At 32.8% G+C, this 13,015-nt stretch overlaps 1 protein-coding gene across 2 annotated transcripts in view; it reads right to left on the reverse strand.

Annotated features, from left to right (window-relative positions):
- Positions 1-2,416: 2,416 nt before the first annotated feature.
- The window catches only part of LOC126689490 (TMV resistance protein N-like), a 49,110-nt gene continuing 38,511 nt past the window's right edge, over positions 2,417-13,015 (reverse strand). For both annotated transcript variants that reach the window (XM_050384702.1, XM_050384703.1), the window contains 13 exons: positions 11,699-12,818; positions 11,256-11,528; positions 10,386-11,144; positions 9,108-10,286; positions 8,555-8,698; positions 7,991-8,465; positions 7,646-7,855; positions 6,360-6,522; positions 6,187-6,264; positions 6,035-6,107; positions 5,009-5,043; positions 4,248-4,321; positions 2,417-2,814 (listed from right to left, as the gene is read on the reverse strand). In XM_050384702.1, the coding sequence (XP_050240659.1) occupies positions 9,186-10,286; positions 10,386-11,144; positions 11,256-11,528; positions 11,699-12,818 (3,253 nt within the window). In that variant the 3' untranslated portion in view covers positions 2,417-2,814; positions 4,248-4,321; positions 5,009-5,043; ... (5 more) ...; positions 8,555-8,698; positions 9,108-9,185. The remainder of the gene's footprint in view (positions 2,815-4,247; positions 4,322-5,008; positions 5,044-6,034; positions 6,108-6,186; positions 6,265-6,359; positions 6,523-7,645; positions 7,856-7,990; positions 8,466-8,554; positions 8,699-9,107; positions 10,287-10,385; positions 11,145-11,255; positions 11,529-11,698; positions 12,819-13,015) is intronic.

Raw genomic sequence — 13,015 nt, forward strand, 5'->3', positions numbered from 1 at the left:
GTGTAGTAACATAAACTGATAAATTTACTTAAAAAATTAAATCAACAATCAACAATTAAATACAATCATAGTACTAAATTTAAATTTAAAACTAATCAAACTCTAACTATGGAAACCATATTAATCATAACTAAAAAAGAGATGTTCTCTGATAGTAGTAGAAATTATATAAGAAATAAAGTTAGAAAATTTAAAAATCCATTTTTTGACATTTCATTTAACCTTATTTATTTTATATATATATATATAATTTTCATACACCATTACTTTCGAAAATCTAATGAACAATACTACTTCTCATTTATTGTCTTTGTTATGCAAATCATCAGTTAGTAAATATATGATAATGGTAAGAAGCGTTACAAATGAGATCACTAAAAAATATATATATATAATTAATTAGCTACTATAATTATGAAATAGTAAAGATTCACTATATATGTGTGTGTGTGTGTGTGTGTAAAGGTAAAAAAAGGTATATTTAAGGTTTTTGGTAACTTAAAAACTAATAAAAAACCAATAGTTAATAACTAAAATTATAGTATTAATAAAATATTTAATGAGACCATCCTAAAAAAAATTATCACGCGCAATGCACGAGTGTGCGACTAGTAACCTTAAAAAGCATCACACATCGATCAGACAATTACTTATCAAGAAAAATTTAACAAGATAAACCGATATCATTAAGAAAAACCAGCACACAGGCACGAAGACACCAAAACCTGGACAAAGCCTTATCCCAATTACCAAGACTATGAAACCTACTAACCTTTTTTATTTTTTTTTTATTTTTTTTTTTTATAGTAACCTACTAACTATTAAGCCGGTTCAAATGAATGTAGCGCAAAAGTTTTTGTCCAAATCATAAGACACCAAATCTTTTCAGCATATTTCACAATGCACTTTTTCCCTAGCATTCACCTTTTTCTAACACTCATCAACCAAATCAATCAATACCAGTAGAATAATTTTTTTTTTTTTTTGGTACACATGACCAAGTAACCACGTAATACATCTTTCTCCGATCTCACCCTGGTGATGCTTAACAAATCATACATTCAAGATCAATCAATTTGCTTTTAACACATATATGAAAACAAACCTAAATTTCTTAAACGAGTGTTTCTTTGTTGTCCACGTTTGTACTGTAAATGTAATGCATGAACCATTTAGTAAGAAATTTAAATTTTTAATACAATGATTAAAGAAATATATATAATCTTTTGGCTTCTAGAAGACTACAACCCAAAATCTAGTGTCATAGTGTACCAGAAAAATCATGAACAGTATATCATAAACCACATTAGCTTTCTTGCCAGATCTAGAAGTACCTATTCCCACCAAAGTACTTTACGTTTTGCCCCGGAGCTCTAATTCCTTATTTCGCTTATCCCAACAATTAAATTTAAACTAAAGTTGGTGCCAAAAATTTGATAGTTATTCCAATTTTTATATCAAGAAAAAGAGGGAACTTTTTCCTATGACTTATATTAGCACATGAAGATAATGTAGGTAATGGAAAACCAATGCCTTTCATTGCGCCCCATACAAAACCAATGACTTCAATTAGCACATGAAGATGAAGTATAGAGAAGTGAGTGCATGTCACCACTCACCACATCAAATCGATGTATACCCTCTGTCCCATTCTGAGCTAAAAACATCAAACACAGCCTCCATCCCACAAGTCACTGCCATTTCAAATTTTTTTTACCGCCCACCACAAGGCACTGCTAAGCTATGCGGGAAAAAAATCAAAGAATACGTAAAATCCAGTAATCAACAAAAGACAGACAGGGACAGAGGCCTTAAGGGCAATATTGCCAATACCCTACTAGCAACTATATATTTTGATGGTAAATTTGACCGGTGCCCTAATCCCCTATAGCCTTCTCCTATAGGGGAACGTATGATAAAGAATGTCAATCGGCCAGTATTGGCACTAAACATTGAACATCAAGATTCCCTTACCTTTGTTTTGGATAGAAATTCAAAATCTACATGGAAGAAAGGCATTGCAATCCATATCAGGGTTAGCTATATTTAGACATGGGAATAAATTTTTTTGCCTATGAATGGCAGTATGAAGCTGTAAAAGTACCCCTTGTGATTGGTTTAATCACTCATTCCCTTCTATCTGATATGCTTGTCCATCAATCATAATGATAATGATAAATATCCAACTAAGTCATCAACAATAACCTTTTTAAAGGATAGGATATTATGGGATAAAGATGATATCTGCTTTACTCTTCAACTTAAAGAATAAACAATGCAAATTTTGCATAATCAGGAATTATCTCATTAAATTTTCTCCCAGCTTGAGCAAATAGTCTTCAACTTACTTTGTTTCATACAAATGGGAGGGAGAAGTCCAAAAACTGAAGAAAAGAAATTATAAGTAAAAACATGATACACCAAAATTAAATGCTTTATGATCCTCACCAAGTCCTCCTAGGGAAAAAAAAGATTAAATACAAAAAGAGAGAGACATAACACATTACAAAGAAAAACTTAAATGAAGGAAGAAACATGATCCACCAAAAATAAATACATCATAATCCTCTCAAAAAATATCAACCAACACCACCATGTAAATGACATGGTAAACAATACTCTCTTGTCAGGATGCCAAATGAAGGTCATGGATAGGATTACCAAAGAAATCTAAAGTGAAAAGTTGTGATGAAACTAATCAACAAAGAAATTCTTTGAACTGCTAAAAGACCTACACCACCATCCATCTAAAAATCAGCAAAGAAACTCTTTGAACTGCTACAATTGGCTCCTTTAATTGCACTCTCTTGGTACCTGAAAGATTCAAACATTAAAATCAAATTTACACATAGATGCCCTCAATTAAAGAGAGCCACCTTGATCCCATTAAATTATTGTAATGTGTGTGATATTCCCTCAAAATAATAGTTAATGCATAGAGGATCAAAAAGCGATAAATGACCCATAGTAATAGCACTTGAAAAGACAATTTAGCATATGATTATATGATAAAATGATTTTAAATTTGGTCATTTACAAGGATCAATTACATTCTCCAACATATAAACAAGCTATAAGAAAAAGTTGCAAGCTGTTCAGATGCAATGAAAAAAACAATAAGCAGAAATCCAAATTATAAACCATGTGCTGGTTACAAATTCTATTGCAAAGTCAATGCTAATTCCAAGTGAATGAATTTACTTTTCATTGGCTTTCAAAGCAGTCATAAATGCATATGTACTGGTAACAATAACTTGCACCAAATCTGAGGTAAAGACGAAAGATCATAGTGCATAAAGCACAAAGAAATATTTATTTTTATTTATTTTTGGAAGTCAATTGTATTTTATTTTAAGTCTTAGAAGTTAATTGGGTTATTTTATTTATTTCCTAGAGTCAAGGTTATTTTTATGAATCAATCATTGGGATTTCCCAAATCAACTAGAATCAGGTTTCATAAGTCTAATAGAATTAATTTTTTTGTCATAGTAATCTATATTTTACGCCTTTGGAGACAATTTACAATTTGCTTGATTAATAACAATTTCTCTTGGGAATTTTTCAATGGTTTAGTGTTGACTCCCACCAATGCTTAGATGCTAACTCCTAGGTCTTCTATCTCGCTCGGTGTTGACTCCAAACAATACTAGGCGCTGACTCCTAGGTGATCTTTATTGTTTCCATTTTTCAATTTTTGTGGTATCAAGTTTTGGTTTTGTCCTATGCCATAACACCTAAGCCAGTCATTTAACAAGTGACGAGCAAACAAACACTCATTTGGGGATTAATTGAGCTTTTTATACAACCAAGAGAATAATGGGGTGTACAAAGCTTTAAACTACAGCCCCATCCCTTGCCAAGTTGCCCCCTAAATTTTGATTAGAACAAGATTATTCAAGAAAATATTATTTTGTCAATCACTGGTAAGCAAATAGTTTTAAACACATCTTCAAATGAATTGGTTGAAAAGCATTCCAACTAAATAATCTTTGATGAAGATAACTAAGGGTTTTCTCAATAGATGAAAGAGAGATATTTTTTCACATAAAATTCCCTAAAGGACAAGATATACATTTGTTAATACTTGGATCACTCTTAATGCTGAATGAAAACTCAGGAGATTGTAAATATTGTTCTCCAAATAAGTATGTATGTATTCTTGTTTCAAGAAACAAGAAGTCACACTGAACCATCTAAAAAATTAATGTTCAACCTTTTATCTAAAGACAAGATGGGCAATTACTTACAAAAAGCATAACCCCATAAAAATGAATATTTTGGTTTGCCGTTTTTGGATTTGAGGTTGTCAACTTGAAGCACCCTGCAAAATGGTTAACAAGAACCAAAATCATTCAAACTGAAGATATGGAGTAAATTTACTGAGTAAACTAATTATCCATGTAAACAAGTAGTAAAAAGGCTAATAGGAATCATCAATGAAAATGTCAATTACAGACAGATAATATGGTGCATCAAACTGATTTTATCGCAATACACCCTGGGTTATATCCAAACTTCCTCTAGCCAAACTACATATTATCAGAATAAATAACATAATACGAGTGAAGAGATAAAATTACAACTTGATGTCTTTATCTGAAAGTATACAAATGCATATATTTAATCATGAGATCTACTGTATCTAAGAGCCCAGTTCCTCCATATGAGATGTGACAATCTGACACTTTTTGATTGTTTGACTCATTTCTCCCCCAGACAGGTATGAAATTCACCAAGTATACTATGAAGGACATTCAGAAATGAATGAGTTCTCCGTTAACTCCCATTGACATGGGTTAGGCTTAAAAATCTTCATTTCCCAAATTCCTCATCTAAAGCAATCATAACAGTAAATGAGACAGATGTGCTGGGAAAAAGGTAGCTCCAAGATACCTCGTTTGCACATAGATTACATACAACAAGAAGACCATGAAATTTTGTGCACAAGTGAAGAATTGAGATTAGTGCCATGTTACATGGCACAAACCATAAAGATTCAAAAACTTACGTTTTTCAGCGGTGGCGCCCATCCTGCAGTAATGTCTGAAATTGCATGAGAAAATCATATTAGTACAAACAGATACAGAGAACCGAAAAATTGCACTATATTATTAAGGGACAAAGCCAGTTTGGAGGAATCTCCTCCTATCCATTATCTAGCCATTTAGATGACTATCCATGTATTCTTAATCACATAATCTATTAAGTCATTTAAACCAGTCACATGGTTGTGTGATTATCATTTGATATCATATTTATGTGATTATCAAATGGAAGGCAAAATTGGTTAAAGAGATTTACAAAGTAGAGTATGTGCTGATCCTCCCATTCCTGAATATTCACCAGAACATCACTAAAGCAGGGGATCTGCAAAACAACTTGTACAGTGATGCCTCAGAGGTTTTAAACTCCCTTAAACATGACAAACTAAAACCAAAAAAAGAAACAACAAAAATAATCCTTTAGACTAATAGGACCTTTCAAGAATTTATCACAGTATGCATTACTTGATTCAGCTTGCCTTTATAGATCTAAGATATATTGGTGTCTAAGAATTGAACCTGAGACACCTAATATATGAATGCAAGATCAATTTCTACCACTTCACTTTAGGAAATCTAGTTCATATTTACTGCCAATCTGATTTACAACAGAACTGCAAAGTTTAGCATTTTCTTCTAAATATGAATTAATCTCATTACATACTACTCATTGCATGGCCAATTCATTATTTATTATTCTTTAATTAGAAGTGAAAATGCAACTACACCTTAAATGAAATCAAACATTGAAGGAAATTAAGCAATTACTTACTGACTCCTGTTAAAAAAGAATAATAATAAGTAGCCACATCACATGTACTTCACGTATGCTCTGAGGCTTTTTCTTTTTGCATTTAGTGCCATAATTTTCCATACTTTCCAATTTGAGATACTACTGAAAACCTTAGCACAACTATAGATACAACTGAAAACCAAATAAATATTTTAAATCAATGACATTATTTGAAAACCTAAAAAGATGACAAAATTACGTTCTTGGCGTTGGGATCTGGCAGACAGCAGAAAGTGGAACCATTGTTGACAAAATGTAACCCGATTGTATCTCTGTTGCATTTAAAAAAATAAATAAATCCAGTCATAAATCAAATATGTAAGAGAATGAAGAAAACTTGATAGAACATACCTTTTGACTGATGACATGGTATTTTTCATTAAATTTCGTTGAATGTACCTTTTGCTGAAACTCCCAGTGGTGATTGCTCTGCTCAATATGAAGAATAAGGAAGTGTGAGATGTTTAAATTTCACATAATGGAATCAGGTTCTGTATTAAGAATTTAAATTGCAAGGAACATACCTTTGGATTGACTATTGTGCACTGAAAATCTGTAGTGAATTGAGTTTGCTGATGTTATAAAGTTTGACTATTTCCCACATTCTTGATAAATATCTGGAGCAAGGTCCTATCCTTGTTCACCTTACTCTTGAAGTAGCAACACTAAAAAACCGTGTACCACCTCCTAAAAATTCTCACCCCCATTAGTGTTCCGTTTGATTATAAATTGCATGATACTTTCATAAATTTATTTAAAAAAGAACAATAATTTAATAAATGTTAAAGGAATGTAGTACCTGATGCAATTGTATCAAACAAATTCAACCCAAAAAAAGTTTGTATCTAATGCAAAAAAGGGGAAAAAAAGTATTGAGCTGCTAATAACTGTTAAAATAATACCAGTATAAAATGAAAGCAGCCAAAAACAATAGTATCAAACCAACCCCCCACCCCCCCCCCCCCCCCCCCTCCAAAAAAATAAATACCTTCTGAGTCATTGATTGTGGAAAATTTTCTCATGCTGTTGTGAAACTCCCAGAGATTGTAAAATTCATGAGATGTTTAAAAGTTCCACCTAATGGATTGCATCTGTTTCAATTTCAAGAAGATAAGAGCTGAGAGAAAAGAGAGTGCGTCTATTTCAATTTCAAAAAGGATAAGAGATGATGAGGTTGTAAATTACTGAGAACGTGGGTTTAGTGGAGGTTTTAAATTGTGGGCTTTTATTTTACAAATTTATCTCCCTTAGTTGAAAAACTGTAAGTAAGCAGGGAGGAAATATTCCGGGATATCTAAGACTTAGAGTTCGCGGCTTGGAAGCTAGTAGTATTGAAAATAATAAATGAAGTCAGGGTAGCTTTCTTTATGACATAATACAGTGATTCTCTATACCTTCACTCCACATTCATATATCAAAACCTGAAGATTGGAAATAATAAGAATCTTATTTAAGTCTATTCCTTCAAGTTGATTTACAGGTCACCCAGCTTCTATATATAACCTTAATATCATCTCTTTTTTTAAAAAAACAATTTATTTATGGAAACCTCAATATCATCTTGAATCTTCATTCAAATTGAACTCAAGATTTTCGTTTTTCGGTCTAAAAGTAATAATACACGGATTCAGCATTAATAGCAAATATATGTTATAAAAACCATCATAGATTCTAGTATATCCCAATATTAATATGCCTTCACCAAAGCAACAAAAAAATGGACATGAAAAACAAAAAACCAAATTGAATATCTAAGGATATGGTACATAACCCAAGCATAAAATCAAGAAAGGAAGAAATTGGGCCTTACTGTTAACAACAGAGGTCTTGAGCCATTCCAAAACATTGAAGGTAACCTTACTTGGCACTTGATTGATGTTAAGCTAAGCAAACATTATGCACCAGAAGCAGACAAATATGATCAATAAATGACAAATATCATAATAAAAGAAAACCAAATTGCAAGGTGGAAAGATATCTTGGGCGCCACCAATTACTTCACAGCAACAAGGCCAGGTAACTGCATTACAATAAATGAATAAAAGAAATTAAATACTTATTTTATAATTTATAATTGCATTAAAATTCATGATTCCCTAATGAATGAAGAGAGAGAGAGAGAGGCACCCAAATATGTAACAAAAAGGAGGCACACCTTGGTAGAGAATGGTGCCACTATGTCTTTAGGGATATTCTTTTACATCATAATTATGTGTTGTTTGCAAAATGAAGATGAAGAGATTGAAGAAGGATGATGAAGGTAGCAAGAGTTAAGAGAAGCTTCATCTTTAGCCGAGTCTCAACCTCAACCTTATTCTGTTCAGATAGATTTGGTTTATTCAATTGCCCAAGAGATTTAGAAAATAACCACAGTTCCTCAAAGCTTTCTCCTGTACTTTAGATAATTGGTTTTTTATTTACAACCATTGATGGAAAAGTGAACATGAAAAATTCTGCACATATGTGCTTCAGCTGAATGAAAAGCAATACAGATGGCCAATTACGATGGTTGAATTTCCAAAATCTATAGCAACCAACCCAAATGATATGGAATTTCCAGAACTCTGATGGTTGAATTTGAACAACTTTGGAATCTCAGCTCCTGGCAGTACAAGATAATCAGGTTTACTCTGAAATCAAAACAGGTTTACTCTGAAATCAAAATCAATTTTGAAATATTTACATGTTGATCACAAACTATTATTGAGTAGAGGCTAACCAGCAAAGAAGTTATACGGGCCAATTATGAAATGATGACCAGAAGCATTGAATAGAATCACTTGCTACAGCTGCAAGTCCATTGTCATGCAGACCAATCATTTGATGAAGTCCTCAGAAATTCCGATGCTTAATTGTTTCCAAGCTGCAGAATTTAATTATGTCACACAACAGTTCAATGAATAAGCAAATTGTTCTTTGTTAAACTGCAAATTCGCTCTTGGAATTTTTCTATTGCGATTACTTAATAAAACAGACATAGCATGCTACAATCTCAATAACGTAGCAACTTTCACTCCAAAATCACACCTTTTACTTTATAAACCGCTTTTAAGGAAAACAAATACCACATGACTACAAGGGCCGTAAGCTATTACTCAATAGAATATTCAAGCGTGCAAAACACAACAAAAACTTGAATAAAAGCAAAAGACCATAAAAGCACTTCATTTATGTATATATGTCCAACAAACAAAGCAAGCACTCATTTTATATTAAAAACATTACCATTCAAACAACCAAAAAAAGAGAGGGTTTGGAGTTGTAATACTTACTAGTGAAGGGGACTAACTTGGCGTTGGAGCAGATGGGAATCAGGGAAACAAAGTGAGGCATAATTCCTTGAAGTCTGATCAAGATGTCCTCGCTTTCTTCGGTGGTGGAACCATATTGAAATCAGAGTCATCATTTAAACAGTCATGGGCCATTGAAGACGAACCCATATAGAAATCAGAGTCATCATTTACACTGGCATGGGCCATTGAAGACGAACCCAAATGAAACCCACTACTAACACCTGAGCCTAACTCCAAATTGGGCTGGGCAAAGCCAAAGTCAAACCCATTTGTCAAATCATGGAACAGAGGAGGCTCACTTTCTCTTTCATTTGAATCATTTAGTGACAAACTCAAATCGCACCCATCGTTATGAATGCCCTTCAAAAGCCTCAAATCATTTACGGTATTGGAAACCTCATGATCCATATTTGGACCAGGTAACAATGCAAGGAGTTCAGAGTTAGTAGGGGCCGATAAATACACATTCAAATCACCAAGAAAGCCCTTCAAACCAGGTTCAAAACCATAAGAAGTGGGGAAAACAGGTTGAAAAGGCGGGAGCTCAGTGTCATTCAAAACTGAGGATGACCCATATCTGATTTCTGAGGCAAGTAAGTAAGTAATATCTGATTTCTGAGGACAGCAGATGCATTCTACATTCACCCCCACCCATTTTACAAAATCATTGTTATATACAAAATCAAAATTGTGGTCATGGATTTTACATGAAACCTCAACCTCCACCTGATTCTGTTCATAATATAGATATGGTTTACTCAACTGCCCTAGAGATTTAGAAAATAACCACAGTTCCTCCCAGCTTTCTTCACTGTATGAATTTGTGATATACCAATTACAACCATTGACGGAAACGTCAACCTCAGAGTGTCGACATCTTAAACGATCCTCCGCAGAACGAAAAGCAACACAGACGACCAATTTTGGAAATTTGCAACCAACCTTGAATGATATGGAATTTCCAAAACTCTGATGATTGAATTTAAGTGACTTTGGAATCTCAGTTCCTGGTAGTAAAATAGACCTATCCTCAATTTCAGAATCAGATTTAGATTCAGAGTCAGATTCAGATTCAGAGTCGTCAAAGAGATCCATTAATATGTCGCTTCTTGCACCTTCACGGACTCTATTCGGTAGAATCCCTAGAATTTTTCCAAACTGCTTGCATTAAACAAAAACAAGGAATTGAAGTTTGTGGAAGAAGTTAACAAAAAAACTGTATCTTTACTACTTAATTATCAAAGAGAGAGACCTCACCTGATTCAATAATCTACTTGATGATTGTGGAAGCAACGATGGGCATCCTACTATTCTCACACGTCTAATAGATTGTGGAAGCCTTGGAACTTGAATTTCCCGAAGCTCCTCACAATTATGTATGTAAATCTCTTCTAATCTAGATAATCTAAAAATGCATTCGGGGATACTAACAATATTGGAGTCCTCTATAGTTATATATCTCAATGCCGGGAAGAAATCATTCTTCATACAAAAATCTAAATCAATTAAAATTTCTCTATGGCATATGAGTAGCGGATTTCTATAAGAATCCATAACAAAGCCGTTATCTATTTCCTCAAGCAGTTGAAATTTATTGGTGCTATCCAAAAACTTCCCAAGGTTTTCACATTCCCGTATCACTAATTTGATAATCCCTTCGGTGAGATATCTTAGTGATAAAGGCCATTCTCTGATATTACTATAACTAACACTGAAATATTCTAAACATTTCATTTCAGGGTGAACATTGGGAAACTTCTCAAGCCTTGGGCAGTTATCTAGTTCGAAACGTTTATTCAACTTGAGGGTGCTCGGAAGAATCTGAAGTTTCATGCAGTCACTGAGGAACAAATATTCAAGCTTATCAAGAAGTCCAATAGAGTCATGAATCTCAATTAAATTTTCACAATAAGAAATGTCCAATGTCTCTAAGTTTGGAGCGCATAAGTCAGGTAATCTTGTGATGGATTGACACCTTTCCAAATTGATACTTTTCAAATATTTGTAATGGCACCCCTAAAAATTAAAAAAAAAATAATAAAAAAAAAACCAAAAAAAAAAATCATTTCATCTAATTTTAAAAATAACATTTAGGGAAATGAAGATTCACAAATAATAAACTCATACCTGCTCGAATAATTTCTCTAACCCAATGCAACTATTCGACACCTCCAGTCCAACAAGGTTTTTAGGACAAAATTTGGATGGCAAGGAAAAATTATATCCTGACCATTTAAACAATCTTAATTCATTGGAAAGATATTCAAGTTCTTGGGAAATTTGTACATTCTTAACAATAAGAAATTTGAGATTTTCCATCTTTTCGAAAGCTGAAGCTTTTAATGATACTGTTATTGGTTCAGGTTCGCACCACATTATGCCTCGAATTTTATCCGACCCCTAGATAAGACAAAGAATTAGTTGCAGTTCATAACAAAATCCGACAAAAGTATAATTATTTTAGAAACTTTAAACAATATATATATATATATATATATTTTTTTTTTTTCTTCAATATTGAAAAGGAAAAAATAAATGAAAAATAAAAGGTTAAGCAAAAGAACTTATACCTTATTTCTAGTTAATAATTTATAAGCATCCTCATGACACCATATTCTGCTGTGATTTTCAAGCCTTTCAAATTCTTCTTGAGCTATTTCTCTACCCATTTGTTGTAGCAAGTCATGCATCCACAATGTGCCATCTTCATCGGTTATGAGACATTTATCAATAAGCTTTCCAATACCAAATTTTGGATATAAGTCGCAAGCATCTAATATCTTTACAACATAATCCTTGCTGAATCCCTTAAAGAAACATGCAATATCAAGAAAAATATGTTTTTCATTTTTATCCAATCCAATAAAACTTATTTTGAGTATCTCTTGAATTTTTTCATGTTGAATGTTCTTATACATTTCAAATGCATTACTCCATTCATCTGTACTTTTTCCACACAAAGCAGAACCCATTACTTTTAGAGCTAGTGGAAGTCCTTTAGCATAAGATATAATCAGCTCTGCAAGTTTTGAATAATCTTCCTTGGGCTCATTTGTGTGGAAGGCATGTATATTAAAAAGATCACGAGCTTCACATGGACACAGTTCTTTGACCTTGTAAATTAGATGACCTTTTGGAAGAGTGGTTAGCACATGTTTGTCTCTTGTTGTTATAATGACTATACTCCCTGAAGCAAACCAGTCACATTTTCCAAGCAATTTTTTTATTTGTTCTGAATTATCCACATCATCGAGAACTAAAAGAACCTTTTTACAACAAATTCTCTCCTTTATCAAATTGGTTCCTTCAAATTCACTGTCTACCTTCAAATAGTTATCTTGTAAGATCTTAGAAAGAAGTTTCTCTTGTAGTTGTATCATGCCACAATTTATAGACTTTTCTGAGTTTTCTCTAACCTTCTCCAAAAAACAGCTTCCTTCAAATTGATGAGCAATTATGCAATAAACAACGTTTGCAATTGTAGTCTTACCTACTCCAGGAAGTCCATGAATCCCTAAAATGCGAACTTCATTTGACTCAATATTTAAAAGTGACTTTATGTCCTTTACACGAGAATTTATTCCAACCAGGTCTTCAGCATCATATAATGGTCTCCGATTAAATGTAGCACTTGATATTTCTTTAACAATTCCTTGTATAAAGTCATGTTCAGATTTATATGCAGTGCGACTGCCAATCACATAGCACAAGAAAACATAACATATAATGAGTTAGATTAGTAGATGAACAAAATTTAAGATATCTAGCTTTGTGAGTCATAAGATACAACTAACACGTTTTTAAATAAAGTACATGTAGATTTCAAATATATCATTTCTCTTAATATTAACATAATCTTTTTTTTTTTCTCTTTAAATATATGCCTT

Source organism: Quercus robur, chromosome 6 (assembly GCF_932294415.1).
Source record: "Quercus robur chromosome 6, dhQueRobu3.1, whole genome shotgun sequence".
Classification (NCBI taxonomy): domain Eukaryota; kingdom Viridiplantae; phylum Streptophyta; class Magnoliopsida; order Fagales; family Fagaceae; genus Quercus; species Quercus robur.